This window comes from Peromyscus maniculatus, chromosome X (assembly GCF_049852395.1).
Source record: "Peromyscus maniculatus bairdii isolate BWxNUB_F1_BW_parent chromosome X, HU_Pman_BW_mat_3.1, whole genome shotgun sequence".
NCBI classification, from domain to species: domain Eukaryota; kingdom Metazoa; phylum Chordata; class Mammalia; order Rodentia; family Cricetidae; genus Peromyscus; species Peromyscus maniculatus.
Genome location: NC_134875.1, coordinates 113128678 through 113145717, shown reverse-complemented (window position 1 = coordinate 113145717; position 17040 = coordinate 113128678). Strand labels below are relative to the sequence as shown.

Sequence of the window (17040 nt, the reverse complement as noted above, 5' to 3'; positions counted from 1 at the left end):
TATAGGGGTGAAAGCCTTAGAGATCAGGGAAATAGGAATAGCCACCAGCTAACCTTACCTCACCATGCAGCTGCTTCCAAAGTGTGCTACTTCCTGTCTACCTGCACCTTTATTGCCTTGCTGTTCTATGCTCTCATTGGCCCCTTAGCGCAGGTACCTTACTTCCTTATCACTGCCTGTACAGTGATGGTTGGTACTGGGGTTAAAGGCGTATGTCACCACACTTGGCTCTGTTCCCTAGTATGGCCTTGAACACAGAGAGACCCTGCCTACTAAGTGATAGGATTAAGGGCGAGTGCTACCACTGCCTGACTTTTGTGTTTACTTAAAATGGCCTGCTATTTCCTCTGATCTCCAGGCAAACTTTATTTATTAACATACAAGTAAAATATCACCACATTTCAGCACAAATAAGATATCACCACAGTAAAGTTTTTAAGTTAGTGGAGGTTGGGAGCACTTTAAGGGGGACATCATTAAATTGGATTTCTTTTTTCAAACAAGGTCCTGGTTGCTGAGGGTAAACATGCAGGAGTGAGAGTCCTAAAGGGTTTGACCTGTGATGGGAGCGTTCATGTGCACTTGGAAGGACTGAAATGATATAAGCCACTGTCACTTGATGATAAACTAGATCTATTTGGAGGTGCAGATGTAGGAGATAGAAAGAGGGATCCTAAGTTTCTGGCTAGTGTTCACTGAGATTTGGGATTGGAAACAGGCCCAGGTTTAGTAGAGGAACATTGAGAATGATTAGGCATTCTGTCGGAATAAATTATACTTTTGTACTCCCATTTTCTGTTTCAACTAAATATTCATGGAGGGCCTATATGGTTTATTGAGGGTGAAAGGTATTCTAAGTTTTATGGAACTAAAAGAAAAAATAGAATTTGTTACGTAGGAATTGTATCACTGACTTGGTTTGAAGACAGTTTTTCTCTGGAGGAAGTGTCACTTTAAGATGCCATTTCTCAGTTTGAGATGTGATTCAGTTGGTAGAGTACTTGTTTATCATGCACAGAGCTCTGGGTTTCATCCCCAGCACCTCATTAAAAAAAAGAGCATGGGTGTGGGGATGTGGAGATGGTTTAGTCGGTCAGTTGATACGGTAACTGACATGCAGTCATGAAGATCTGAGTTTGGGTCTTCAGAACCTACATAAATAATGAAGGGCTCGGGGTTGGGGATTTAGCTCAGTGGTAGAGCGCCTGCCTAGCAAGCACAAGGCCCTGGGTTCAGTCCTCAGCTCCGGAAAAAAAAAAAATGAAGGGCTTAGTGACTGTGCCTATAACCTCAGCACTTAGGGAGCAGACACAGTTTTGTCCCTGAAGCTTACTGGCCAATCAGCCCAGCCAAATTGATGAGTTTCAATTTCTGTAACAAATCCTGTCTTAAAAAAAAATGTAGGGGCTAGAGAGATGGCTTAATAGTTAAGAGCGCTTGCTCTTGCAGAGGACCCCGGTTCAGTTACCAGTATCCACATGGTGGCTTACAACTGTATATAACTCCAGTTTCAGGTGATCTGATGCCTTCTTGTGGCATCCGTAGGCACTGCACACATGCGGTGTACACAAAACGTAGTGTAGTGGTACATATCAATCTGTGATCCTTGCACTTTGAAGATAGAGGCAGGAGGATCAGGAGTTCAAAGTTATTCTCAGCTACACAGCATGTTTGAGGCCTGCCTGGGCTATATGAGACCTTTTCTGCAGGGGTCAAAAAGAAAAGAAAAGGAAAGAAAAAAGAAAGAAAAGAAAAGAAAAGGGAAACAACCCAAGAAAAACATGGAAACTATTATTCATATCTATTTTGGTTATATGTTATTAAAAGTGTTAATATTTTCATAAGACTATGCTCATTTTAGAGTATGAGCACTAAGTAATAAATACATTGAATTTTTTATATTCCTTACTAAATATTAAAGTTTTTCTGAAATTACTCTTGGCATATTAATAAATTCAAATTGAGAGCAATGCCAAGTTTATACCTGTGGTTCTTATGGTAATGTCTAAACAACATGAGCCTTACTAGCAATTTTGCTGGCTTTTGGCGTAGATAGTAGTTGTTAGTTAAATTGATTTGGCCACCTACACCTCCACTGCTGCCGCCACTGCCGCCACTACCATCACTGCCACCTCCTCCTCCACCTCCTCCACCTCCACCTCCTCCTCCACCTCCTCCACCTCCACCTCCTCCTCCACCTCCTCCTCCACCACCTCCACCTCCTCCTCCACCTCCTCCACCACCACCACCACCACCACCACCACCACCACCACCACCACCACCACCACCTCCACCACCTCCACCTCCACCTCCTCCTCCACCTCCTCCACCTCCACCTCCTCCTCCACCTCCACCTCCTCCACCACCACCACCACCACCACCACCACCACCACCACCACCACCACCACCACCACCTCCACCTCCACCTCCTCCTCCACCTCCTCCACCTCCACCTCCTCCTCCACCTCCTCCTCCACCACCACCACCACCACCACCACCACCACCACCACCACCACCACCACCACCACCACCTCCACCACCTCCACAACCTCCTCCACCACCTCCACCTCCTCCACCTCCACCTCCTCCTCCACCTCCTCCTCCACCTCCACCTCCTCCACCTCCACCTCCTCCACCTCCACCTCCACCTCCTCCACCTCCACCTCCACCTCCTCCACCTCCACCTCCTCCTCCACTTCCACCTCCTCCTCCTCCTCCACCTCCACCTCCTCCACCTCCTCCTCCACCTCCTCCTCCACCTCCACCTCCACCTCCTCCACCTCCACCTCCTCCTCCACCACCTCCACCTCCTCCACCTCCACCTCCTCCACCTCCACCTCCACAACCTCCTCCACCACCACCACCTCCTCCTCCTCCACCTCCTCCACCACCACTTCTACCTCTACCACCACCACCACCACCACTACCACAATAAATAAATGAATAACAAAAACATTTTGTTTTGCTTTAAAAATTACCTCTGAAAATAGGCAATTGGAAATGAATGAAGCTAAATTCGTGATGTTTTGAATTTCAAAAAGCAAGGGTGAAATGAAAAGCAAAAAAGCCCGAGACATGATCACCTGCCAAATCTGAAAGGAGTATACATTTCTTTCTGTACATTTGCATGATTAACCTGTTTTCAGCTCCTGTGGTATATCTCATACAACATCTGTTGCATTTTTCAACTTCTTTCATGCATTTTCAACCAACTCTCATGCACTGTTACACAGCATGTTATAAACGTCTGTGTACATGAGCCAGCTTCATTTTCTCCCTCATGTCAAACACGGATGCAGCAGACAACAGTACTGATATCAAAGAACCAGCAGGCATTTGTTAATTAATAGATTCACATGTCTTCCTGTCTGCCTGTACTCGATTGTTTCCTTTCTGATTTAGTCTCAAATACTTCAGGAGGTGGTGGAGGTGGTCAGGGAGGTGGTCAGGGAGGTAGAGGTGGTGGGGGTGGTGGTAAATCCATCTTTTCATACAAACAGACTATGGTAATAATCCAATGCAGGTCACATACTCTTGTTGATATATTGTGTACCCTAATAAACTTATCTGGGGTCAGAGAACAGAACAGCAACTTGATTAGACACAGAGGCCAGACAGTGGTGGCACACACTCCTTTAATCCTATCACTCAGGAGACAGAGAGCTGTCTGGATCTCTGTGAATTAATGGCCACACTGGAAACAGAGCCAGGCATGGTGGCACACGCCTTTAATCCCAGGAAGTGATGGCAGGAAGTAGAAAGGTATATAAGGTGTGAGGACCAGGAACCAGAGGCTTTTAAGCAGTTCAGTTGAGATCCCTTCCGGGTGAGGACTCAGAGACATTCAGTCTGAAGATTCGTGGAAACAGGATCAGCCATGGAGTTGGCAAGGTGAGGTTGACTGTGGCTTGTTCTGCTTCTCTGATCTTCCAGCATTCACTCCAATAACTGGCTCTGGGTTTTTTTTTTTATTAAAAAGACCATTTAAGATTCGTGTCACATTCTAGCTTTTATCATTGTATATAATGTATAATATTTTAGAGACTATTACACATGTCGTCTACCTGCTGTGGAATTTGTCTCATGCTTCAGTTTACTTCCATTTTATAATTTTACTCATTATATAAAACACAATTTCAGTCTAAGTTGTTTTTTAAGGTTATCACAAATAATGATGATGAAAGAATAATGATGGAAATAATGAAGTATTTATATATTCAGTTTAATAGAAATATATTTTAATATAAATACTTTAATAAACATAATAATAGCTATGATTGAAAAACTATCTGGAAATATTTGTTAGTGCTAAGATGCATTTCACAAAAACATAGAATTGAAATAATGATCCTCCTTGGTAAGTGGTAGGTGCAGTGTGTGTGTGTGTGTGTGTGTGTGTGTGTGTGTGTGTGTGTGTGTGTTAAAACTTACCCTTTCTTACAACACATGTTCATTTATTGTTTGAAAAGGCAATATAGCACTACCATGCTTGTAAAAGGACATCCAGAATCAATTGGGTGTGCAATCTCATTTTTTCTATCTCTTAGCTGTGTCCTTGGCACTCTTAGCTTATACTTTTATACTATGAGACTCAGCATTCTTATGTCTCTGCTTTAGGTTAGCATACATAGTTTCAGGTTTTAGAATGGCCTCTTCATGCTTATATGTCATTATTTTTTTTCTCATTTGTTCCCTTCAGCATCCTTATCTATAAAGTGGGCAGGACAAGATCCTCAGAGTAGTGATTTGAGGATTGCATGACATAATTTGTGGGAAGTATTTAGCATGGGGCCTGACACAAAAAAAAATTATTAAAAATGGTAATCTAAAATAATGCTTATCTTGGCCTTGTATTATGGTACGTACTTATAATCCCATAATTTGAGAGGTAAAGGCAGAATGATCAGGAGTTCAAGGCTAGCCTTGGCTACATGAGATCCTGCCTTAAAAAATTAAGTAAATTTGCCTTTTCAGTTCCCATACTGGACAATAAAGTAAGTATGTCTATGACTATAAGGTTTTGTTTCTACTGAATGGGCAAGTGAATGTGTGAACACAGACTGTTGGAGATCTTTGCATATGAAATGTAGAGTGACTTAAAATACCTTGGTTATCAAATTGTATTCCTCATATTTAGATGAAGAAAAGCATTTCTCCTAAGAAAGGGCTTCTGCAGAGAATAATTGGAAAATTAATAATTGAGCATAGCCTTTGAAGTAGCTTAATCCCTGACTAGTGGACTAAGATGGGATCAGTGGTTTCTTTCTGCTGTTGTGTCATGCTGCATACTGCATATGTTAACCTAGAAAGCTTTAGACACTCAGCCACAGCAGTGACTTCTAGTCATAAGTCTCTCTGTCCAATATGACTGGAGCCTTGTTTGTTTTTGAATGGAGTTGAGGTCTTGATGCAAGAATAACTATAGGCCTCCCAGATATTTTTCTCCTAGTCACTACTCATTACATACGTTTTTCATTTTTCTCACTCCCCCTTCCCTACCTTTTGTCTTTTTCGAGACAGTTTCATGTAAGCCAGATTGGTCTCCAAACTCCTGCTTCAAAGTCCTCGATGAAATTACAAACCTGTGGCACCATACCCTGCTTGATTTTTTCCCCCTTTCACTGAAGAAAACTTATTCTAGGAAACATTAAATGCCTCAGTATAGAGATAGTATAATCTAGAAACCTTTATCTAAAAATTATCTTGTCTTTCTTTTTTGCATTCCAAAGTAAACTTAAGTCCAATTTTGAGGTAGAATAAAGGATGAGATATGGAATTACATTAATGAATTGTGGATATATTTTATCTCATTCTCAGTTTACTGCTTAAAATGTCTGCTTTGAAGTGCCTCATTTTAAAAATAAAGCAGACCACTGAAACAAGAAACAGATTATGTCTATCTTGCTAACTACAGCTGGTGACATTCTGTTGCAGACGTTGTGGGGGCAATGGCATGCTGGGGGGAATAAACTGAATTTAAAACATAAGTTCTTTGGCCATTTTCATGTATTTCCTTCCTTGCCCACACCTCTGTCATGTATACCATCCCAGGATAGTGGACGAACTAGTAATAACAATTGGCATGTCACCTCTGCCTCTCCATTAAGAACCCATGAAGATATTTTAAAAGAAAAACAGAAACTTTTAATAGTCCTATAAATTAAAAAAAAAGATTCAAAGATTGGTGACAAACTCTAGGGAGAATTTCATTAGCAAGAGTAGATTAAAAAGCAGTCTTGAATGTCATGTTATTTATTATGCTTTCTGAAACCAGCTAAGGCAAAAAAAAAAAATAGCCAAGGGGAGCAGGAAAAGACCTGCATCTGTGTTTTACAATGGCTGGCCAGCAGGCAGCCATCTTACCAAGCAACTGGAGTTCTCAATTTCCCAGTAGCCCATTTAACATCCATATTCCCAGATCATTTCAGAGACTAATGTGCCCCAAATACATAAAGTAAGGCAAGAAATAGAGATGGCTTGGGAGAGACATGTAACATCCACAGAAAAGTGTGGGAACCACCAATACCAGGGTAATGTGCTCTGGAGCCCACACAGGAAAGAGCACATGGCATGTGTTCATTTGGCTTCTTGTTCAGAGAACCCTTCCAAGACAGTGTAAGTTCAAACTAGCCAAGCCCAGTGAGGAGGGAGTTGGTTGGGCATCAGTTTTGAAATCAGGCTCTGAGTACATCCATCTTTATTTGAAGTTCAGGTGGCTGATACGTCCATCTACCCAGTTTGCTGCCAGGTGCCAGTCTCGTTGAATTTCTTTCCATCTCAGTCATAAGTATGAGGTTAAAAATGGCATGTGAGTAGAGGAGGACTATGATAAAAAGGAGTCAAGATAAAATGTTACCTTGAGATTTAGAAGCAACACCCAGTCTTGAAAAGACTTCTGTGTAACAAGCAGATGAAGTCAAGATGTCTCCTTGGTCACCTGAAAGGAAACAATGGAGATTTGCCCTATCTAGTGGAGAACAAACTGAACCATGGCAACAGATTCAGGACTTGACTGACATAGGGGAAGATGCAGAGACCCCAAATGGAACATATGAAGAACAACATTGATTACATTTGAATAATTCACTCATTGAGTGGCCACTAAAGATCAAATATCTCACTATGGGCCTGATACAGTAGCTATTGGTAATATAATACTGACCAAAACAGATGAAGCAATTATGAAAGGTACACCTGAAAGATACAAGGTTTATAGTGGAAATTACTAGAAAAATTGGAATAGAAACAATATTTAAGGTTATTAGAAGGAAATCTTCTGAACATCAGTACTTTTCAGATATTAGTTCGGAACACAAACACATGGATTTCTTCTAGAATATAGGCAGATGATTTCAATTTTTTTTTTATTTCAAGGAAAAGAAATGACCTAAGAGAATCTGGGTATAAAAAAATAAGTTATCTACTTTAGAACAAAAACCATATTGGACACAGACTTCTTTTCTAAAAACCAGAGACCATCATGGCATTCTTTCTTCCCTGTGCTGTCAGTTTAATCTATGTTAGGACACAGCAGACCTCTGTGGGGCAGGGGAGATACACACACACACACACACACACACACACACACACACACACACACACACACACACACACGGAAGGAGGCCAGGTGACAACCTCAGGTGTCATTCATCAGGTGCCATCCACCTTGTTTATGTGAGAGAGGGTTTCTCACTGGCATGGAGCTCATCAAGTAGGCTAGGCTGACCTCAGGGATATGCCTGTCTCCACCGCCCTACTGCTGAGTTTTCAAGTTCATGCTACCACACCTTACTTTTTAACATGGTTGGCAAAGCACTTTCCTAACTAAGATATCTCCCCAACATGAGCATTCCTTTCTTTTAAACCCTTCAGTTTTTTTCCTCTTGAAAAAAAATAGCTACTATATGGATTTCTTGTAAGACATTTCATTCTTAATAAGCATATAGATTTGTGATGTGAGTGTTCCAGGGTTTTGCTACAAGCATACAGAAAATCAGTAAGAATACAAGATTCCCTTCCCCCAAATTAATTAATTAATCCTCCCTTTCTTCCTTTCTCACATTTTTCTTTTTAGCCTCATACATGCTAAGCATGCCGTCTACCACTAAGCTGCATCTCAAGCCATTCCATAAATTCTGTACCTGCCCCCTTGCTGCATGGGTGAGGGTGTTCACATGCTAGAAAAATAAGGTAGTGCCTCAGAAAACTATTCAGAGAAACATTTAGGATGGAACAAAACCGATTCAAATCAAGCATTTCAATATATGAAAACCATTGGAGTAAAGGACTTTAGTAAATGGTGAAGCCACTGAATATGTAAGAAAGTTGACATAATAGCCTGTGTGCATATAGTTATGTAAGGTTTAACAGCCAAAACCTGTTCTTAGTTTGATTCAGCCAAGTGACAAGTAACTCTAGAAAGTGTCTATAAGGATGCTAAGATATAACAGTTACAAATCATCACTAAAGGGGATTGGGAAATTGGTTCAACATTTAGAAATTATATGAAATCTGAAACTGCTCACTTTCTCATTTACTAAAGTAAATTATAATTGGATAAAGATTTAAGGAATGAAATCATTAAAATATCAAAATGCATAAATATGAATAAATAACCATGTTCAAGTGAGGACTTGGAGCACAAAAATGATGCACATAAATTACAAAGGCCGGTTACATCAAATGTTATCTTGTATTGTACTCTACAATAATAACCTTAAGTAGTTCAGTTTGTCAACAAGTTTTCATCTATGAATCTGTATAAATAAATAGATAGCCCTGGTAGAGTTCATTTTATTTACCAGGTAATAGAAAACTTCTCTAGTCAGAGCCAGAAAGATGGCCTAGTGGATAAAGATACTTGCTGCCAAACTGAACAACCTGAGTTTGATCCTTGGAACTTCCATGCTGGAAATAGAGAACCAGCCCTCATCAGTTGTTCTCTGACCTCTGCACTTGCACTGTGACATGCATAGCCAACCCCCAATAAATAACCAAATGTAATTAAAATTCTAAAAAACCTTATCTGCTATCATCATTGAATTAAAAAAATGTTCTTTTAAGTAATGATATGCTGTTTTGGCCCTGATCGTGAACTGGCTATTACACACTGCTCAAGGGAACTGTGAAAGCCGTGTGTTGGGGTATGTCAGCATGGCAGTATGTTTTAGGGACCTTTAGCATTCGTGACCTTTGAACCATCTATATCACTACAGCATTTGCTCTGTTGGTGGCTGTTCATTGGTACACTGTTTAAATATTATTTAAATTATTAAAATTATTTATATCTATTACAAATGGAGCTTTAAACAGTTATTTACCAACAGGTTTAAATGTTATTTATACAATATGAAGTGACATACACAACAATATGTAACAAAGCATACAATTCCAAACATAATATTCCAAGTTGAGAAAACGTACTGATGAAGCTATACCAAACTGTTATATGAATAGTTCTGGATGTCATCTTTGTTTTATTTTGTTCACAGCCTGTACTTTTGAAGACATTGGCGGTTCAGATTTGTTTTTCATGCATATCATAGCAGTGTCTGTTCTTTGCTCCTTGCCACTCCCTTTCTTCTCCATCCTTGGCAATGTCTCCAGGGTGATAAGAGAGGATTTTGAAACAAAGAAATGGTAGATGGAGATGGTGATCTGTGTCTTTTCTCTGCTCTCCCCAGATAATTGGGATCCCCAGTTGGGATTGGAGAATAATTTTCCCTCTGCTTCTTTTTTCTTTCCAGGAAACGCATGAAATTGTGGCAATCAAGAAATTCAAGGACAGTGAAGGTATATATGCATTTTTACTTTTGTAATTTTTTTGTAAATAAAATGTGGGACGGGTGGGGTTTAGTTGGTTTGACCCTAGCCCTGTGATTTTAAAATCATAATCTCAGGCAGGGAGTATAACTTATTTATTAACATGCTTTACTTTGAAATACACTGTGCCTCATGATATTAGAATATCTATTTTAATTTATAATCAAGGGTGGAATTTTTGCTCCAAAGGCTAGATAGACTTCTTTTTGACTATATGTTTCCATGTAATCTATGTAGGTTACAATGGAAAAGCTGATTAAAAGCAAATTCATCTGTAGTTCCCACAAGTAGTGAGTGCTCTGAAAGACTGGGCATTTGGTCACTGTGTTCTGCAACTCCTAGTCACAGCAAGAGATACAGGGAGAAGTGGGAGGCGGTATAGAGATGGGAAGTTGTTATATTTAGAGCCATTTGTTGAGAGAATAAAAGCCTTTCAATAGGAAATACCATATTTGGGGGTCTTGAACACACTTCTAGACTGTTTCAAATGGAGTATTAAAATCTCTCCTGGGCAAGAAAGTTTCAAATAAATTTTATTAATATTTTACTAGTGCATTAGTTTTGAAACCTTAGCTGTTAACTCGTTCCCAGACAAAGAAAGACTGGTAGTGAAAGTCTATATGGCCTTTGAGGAGCTTTAGGCAGCAGTTTTTCACAATTCTTAGTACAGAGACCCCAGTAAAAATACTTTCTAAACCCTAGCCTAGTTTCCATACACATACTAGTGAGGTACTGTGTTCTGCTTTCCCTGGTTTGTGTAAAATCTTGAAAAATAGTACATTGTGACATTGAGTTGCAAGCTACCATAAGAAAAAGCAGTAAAAGGCGTCAGCGTCAGCCTCGGTATCTAATGTGAAGCCTGAAGATGGACACCATAGCCTGACTTCGTTGGTGCACATTGACCAACCCTTTAACACACCACCTCAGATATCACCCTCACCTCAGATACTGAGAAAGCATGAAATAACAAAGAGAGCTTGCTAACATAAGCCTGTCAAGGATAGCTTCCACAGCAATGGATGTAACTGAACTACGATGTGCTACTTATGTGGAGCGCATGCATATTACCCAGGACCCTGTGCAGCCATTTGTGAGGACAGTCTTAAAGGAAGGCGCTGGGAAATGCTTTTTAGCTTATTCTGGGATACAGTTTGCTTGGAACTATGTGCCTGTGTGCCTGTGATCTAATGTAAGCAGTTGCCCCTGGCTAACTCACTGTGAGACCATTGGAAATAGGCTCATTGAGCAGTGACTTTAGACTAGTGACAAGTAAGCCACAGACAAATGATGACCAATGATATACCACAAGTGATTACAACACAAGGTCAAAGCCCCACCCTTGCATGTGTATGCAGACTTCTGACTTGTTCACCTTTAAGGTCACATTGGCAAGCTGAAAAGTAATAATTGTCAGCAGAGCTTTAAACAAAATTTGTCATAAGGTCTCATGTAGCCTAAGCTTGCTCAAAACCTTGAGAGGTATAGTACTGTTCTCTTTACCCTGTTCCTTTAGCAAGAAGACTATCTTACTTAATAGAAAGAAATGATACATGTCTGGTGACCAACTCTTTTGGAGTGTGAGTTATACATAAATAGTTTCATATAGATGAAGTTGTCTGTTGATCTCCTTTGTAAGCTATTATAATTCAAAATTTCTTTTATTATCTAAATTTCAACCAGGTCTATTATAATAAAAAATGAGTGTTCTGATAATATTGTTCTCATTATCTAGTAGCCCTCAAACATTCTTTTTATTAGATACTATGAAAATTCATATTATTCTAAACCAAATATTTCCAAATCTTTGAGAACATAAGTGAAACAATTCTATAAAAGCAATCTTAAACTTAAATTGAAATGGGGCCTGTGCTTGGTCTGACCGCCATTCACATGAATCTTTCTAAATATTCTCTAACTGATGAGATACAGGAAGTGTGTTTGAGAACATATACCACCTTCTAGTAGCTTTAAAAGATTATAATAATGTCCTACTGTCTTGTTAAGATGATATGAACCCAAAAATTTGTGTAAAACTTTTTTGCAATACTTTATTTTTAAATTTAATTTAAGTAAAAATTTTATTTAACTTATATAAAGTATATTATTTTATTTTAAAATATATTTCCAAGTGGACAACATTTTAGTGCAAAAGATATTATCCCAGAATAATGGATTGCTGTTTAAAATAACACCCAAATTTTCATAGTAAATAAAAGGCTGAAATTATGAAAATAAGTTTGCTTTATAGTAAGTACAATTTTGATTATAACAGCAACTGTGTGCTATTTTAGTTCTTAAGAGAATTGAGTATTATCTTTTAAGCAGGAAAGTCAGTTTTTACAGTAAAATTGTATACTAGCTCAAAATATGGCAAAAGGCTTTGTCAGTTTTTTTTTAGTATGTTTATCTTCATGTTTAAGAGTGTTTTAGAATTATTTTTACTTTGTATCTATGAATGTTTTGTCTTCATGTATGTATGTATATACCATGTATGTGTCTGGTGCCCATGGAGGTAAGAAGAGGGCATTGGATCCCCTAGAACTGGAGTTATGGGTAGTTGTGAACCACCATGTGGGTGCTGGGAATCAAACTAGGGTCCTTCAAGAATACTCTTAACCTCTGAGCCATCTCTCCACCGCACACACACACACAAGCACACACACACACACACACACACACACACACACACACGCACACGCGCACGCGCACGCGCACGTGCACGCGCACGCGCACGCACACGCACTTGGCCAAATCTTAGTGGCAAGCACCTTCACTCCTGAACCATCTCACTGGCCTCAAGGCATCATTCTCATATAAAGACATACACCGAATTTATTGAACAACCCAGGAGTGCCAGTTTAAACTAGATGGTTTTGAAATAGCAATAATTACAAAATACAGTCTATTAAAGCTTTAGGAGAAAATGTAGTCAGAATTTATTTTTTAATTTATATTTCAGCCCTGCTTTTAATTCTGTGGACTGTTACTTTTCTTTGATGAATGAACAATTCTTCTTACTTATCAAATGTCTCAGGACATGGTGAACTCCACAGAGCTGTGTAGCCGTCATGTTTAATTGCAGAGCAGTGTGGGGCGGTGCTAGGTCATTTCTCTGCCTTATATCAAGTAAAAGTGCTGGAATTTTATTTTTTGTTGCTTGTTTCCTATGGATAGTTTTCTCTTGAAATGAGTTTATTTATTTCTTTAATTTTTATGAAATGTTTAGTTAATCATCTAGTCTTCCCTCCAGTTGATTCTATTCTTATTTTTACCTAGAGACTAGATGACTTTACACTGCTTTCTCGTTTTGTCTGATGCTATAAAACAGGAATTCGTGATTTCTAAAATTCAAGAACCTGAGTTCTGTGTAAGAGGGGCCTTGAAACAAAATTTCCAATATTTATTATATAAAGAATTCGATGAAATGAGCTGTGTGCCCTGGCTACTCCTGGTACTATCACACCTCCTTTTTATGCCCAAACCAGATCTCTTTCAAACCTCAGGGATTCTTGTAAGATTTGGCGACATTTCTGCACCTTTTGTGATTTCATAAATTTTCTCTGTTCTTTACCTTGTCCTTCATCTCTAAAGACTGAAGAGTCTTTATCTTTTTTGGTACATAAAACAGTAGCATCACCATTCAACCCTCCGTGGCCACATTGATTGTCCTGCTGCTGTCCTGTCTTCAATCAGAGGAACCAGAATCAAACATGGTACCCCTATGGTTTTGTTCAAGGATGGATTGACTTTTCTTTTTCATTATATCTGTTTAAAGGCCTGTTGGGGGGGCCTCTTTGGCTATACAAAGATGTCAGGTTTGTGATTTCATAAAGTAGGTTACAGCTATTCCTGGATTTCTTTTCCAAACCCACGGTTCTTTAAAAATAGGGTTACAATAGAGTTTCTGCTGATCTTTAGATTTTTCTTTTCATCGCCGACTTATCTTTGAATTTCTCTTGCTCCTGTGAGCTTTCTTCTTCAAACCTGCTATCTTTTATTTTAGTGACTCCCTTGATTTTGAGGTGTGTTAACTTGATTCAATGGCAAGCCTACAGAAGTAGGTCAGCTTTTGGTTTGGTCTTAGTTGGCATCTTTTTTGTTCATGTCACTTTGTCCTTACTAGGTTGGATTGTATACTTACTGCACATAACTTTTCCATAGTTGCTCTTGACTTTGACAACCCCCTCCAGTGATAACTGTTTTTATTTTGTTTGAGACAGGATATTGCTCTGTAGCCCAGGATAACCTGAAATTTAATTTTCATCCATCCGTCCATCCATCCATTCAATCAATCAATCTCGCTCTCTCCCCCCTCTTCCCTCTCTCTTTCCTATCCCTGCCTCTTCCCTCTTCTCTATATTTTAAAAAAGCTTGCTCTGTAGTCAGGGTTGACCTAGAACTCACTCTTTAGCCAAGGGTGCCTTTGAACTTGTAGCAGTCCTCCTGCCTCAGCCTTCTGAGTATGTGGCTTTAGCAGCCAAATAGCTGGGTCTGATAACAAAGTCTAGGTGTCAACCTAGGTGTTTTGACTCATTCTCCAAAGTTCACTGTGATATACCATGCCATCTAAGTCCTGATGTTCAACTCAGGACATGAGGTTGATTGTGACTCTGAGTCTATGCACCCTGAGAAAGTTAACTATCCTTTTTTAGCACTCAACTCTTTATTTATGAACTAGAGAAAAGAGCATACATAGCACATAAGGATTATCTTAGCTAGTGGTGATTTGGGGATGAGAGGGTCAAGGATGCTGATTTTTATGGACTGTGCTATGATTTTTAATGCTTTGCTACTTTCTGCATGTTTTAGAAGGGCATGTGTCAGTGGAGTGTGCATTACCTTTCTCCATCATCCCATCATTTAGTACCACAAATTTTCACTATTAACCGTAGAGTGGGATAGAAACCTTAAAAGTACTCACAGAAACAAAATTATAGGATATTCCAAGTAATGACAAGTGCATAGTTTGCTTGCACTTTGGGAATTAATAGCTCCATTTCTGCCTCCATTTCCAGTCATTACAGTCTTAATGCTCAGGTGCTTACTTATGGCTGGCATAAAGGAGCCTCATTTCCTTAAAAGGCAGCTCAAATGAGGTTTTCTTGCACATTATGCCCTAAGTGATGTTCTCATGTGTCTCCCTACCCCCAATCTGTGTGTGTGTGTGTGTGTGTGTGTGTGTGTGTGTGTGTGTGTGTGTGTGTGTGTGTTGTGTGTTACTGGGAATTGAACTAAGGGCTTGCACTTGCTCAGAAAGCACTCTACCACTAAGCTATATCCCAGGCTTTCTTTTTACTTTTTTTTTTTTTTTTTACTTTTTGTTTAGAGACAGGAAGTTGCCCAGGCTGGCCTTGAACTTGGAATTCTCCTGCTTTAACCTTGCAAGTAGGCAGGATTACAAGCTGATGTCATCAGGCCTAGTTTAGTGTGTGCTTCTTTTTGAAAAATTATTTAACTTTTTTCTCTCTTTATAGACATTCAGAATATAACCTTTATTTTTTTTATAACTCCACTTGGTGGAACAAGTATAAATGAATTATATATTTATCAGTTACCAAAGTTCAGTGAGGTTTAGGTTTATCATCAGAAAGACTTTGGCTGGAGAGATGGCTCAGCTGTTAAAGGCTAGGCTCACAACCAAAAATAATCAGAAAGACTTTAATGAAAGAAATCACAGTTTATTAGATTTATTTATTGATAAAGTTTATAATCAGAAATAATTTAATGAAAAAAATCACAAAGTATTAGATTTTTTTACTGATGAAAATGTAAGTAACTTGCCCATAGTTGCATGTTACAGCATAAATTACTTAAAAGGCAGAATCTAAATCTAGATCTCCATAATTCTATTCCAGTGTTCCTTCTACCATCGCTATTTTTTTCTTCATTAAAAAAATTTTTAGCCGGGCGGTGGTGGCGCACGCCTTTAATCCCAGCACTCGGGAGGCAGAGCCAGGTGGATCTCTGTGAGTTCGAGGCCAGCCTGGGCTACCAAGTGAGTCCCAGGAAAGGCGCAAAGCTACACAGAGAAACCCTGTCTCGAAAAACCAAAAAAAAAAAAAAATTTTATTCATTTTACATACCAATCACAGAACCCTCTCCCTTCCCTACTCCCACTCCCCCTCAAGCCCTTCCCCCAAACCCACCCCTCAATTCCCTCCTCTGAAAAGGTAAGGCTTCCCATGGGGAGTCAGCAAAGCCCTGGTACAGGTACATTCAGTTGAGGGAGGTCCAAGTCCCTCCCCCTGCATCAAGGCTGAGCAAGGTGTCCCATCATACTTAATGGGCTCTGAAGAGCCAGTTCATGCACCAGGGATGATGGATCCTGATCCCACTGCCAGGGGGGCCCCTTAAACAGACCAAGGTATACAACTGTCTCCCGTATGCAGAGGGCCTAGTCTAGTCCAGTGGAGTCTCCACAGATGTTGCTCTAACGTTTATATCATCAATATTTTAATTTGGACATTCCAAAGTCATTTTATCTATTAGCACAATGAAACTGCCCCAACTTGATAATAGTGCACAACACCCTCTTTTTGCTTGCTTTTTAAATGCCAAGAGTTCCCAAGCATTTGATCAGGGAAGAAACACCAGCTGTATTTACTTAGCAACTTTGTACTCAGCTCCAGCATAGCTTGTTGATGCTCTTAAGGATTTTGTGTATAGACGTACACACTGTTGACCCTAAGTACTATTAGTTTTCTGGATTCCCCATTTTTCATATTCTAGAAAAAAGCAAGGGAAAATAAGTTCTGTCTTCTACATTATCTCACAAGCAGCCCTTTCAAAGTCCTCAAAGGAAAACTGAAAGCATTCTACTCAAAATGGAGGGGACAAAGTGCCTATGTTGTTGGCCAACCCTCCCTTCCCTTGGGGAGAGCTAGACATATATGCACAAAGATCTCCTCACTGGCCCAGCTCAAGCATTTGTAATAGGAAGTTCTCGTTGTTCACAGTTCTGCAAAGTTGAATGTATATTGAACAGAAGAGCTTAATCAGTAAGAAACTCCAAAATGTGAACTGTAGTCAAGTTTACAACTCATTGAGTGCTTGTCTGATACTATAAGTGGGGAAATTTCAAACTTGACCTCATGTGATATGTTAGAGTCAAAACATAAGCACACTGAAAACATGGTATAATGTTGTCTCCAGAATACAGATATATGAAACGTAAATGAATTTTGTATTTGAATTTGAGTCCAAATCCCAAGAGATCTC

General features: G+C 39.5%; 1 protein-coding gene across 21 annotated transcripts in view; it reads left to right on the top strand.

Annotated features, from left to right (window-relative positions):
• Positions 1-17040, top strand: part of Cdkl5 (cyclin dependent kinase like 5) — a 201750-nt gene that overhangs the window by 101962 nt on the left and 82748 nt on the right. For all 21 annotated transcript variants that reach the window (XR_013048080.1, XR_013048081.1, XR_013048078.1 and 18 more), the window contains one exon: positions 9747-9792. Coding sequence is in view for 11 of the 21 variants with exons in the window: in XM_076562120.1 (XP_076418235.1) it covers positions 9747-9792 (46 nt within the window). In the remaining 10 variants the exon portion in view is untranslated. The remainder of the gene's footprint in view (positions 1-9746; positions 9793-17040) is intronic.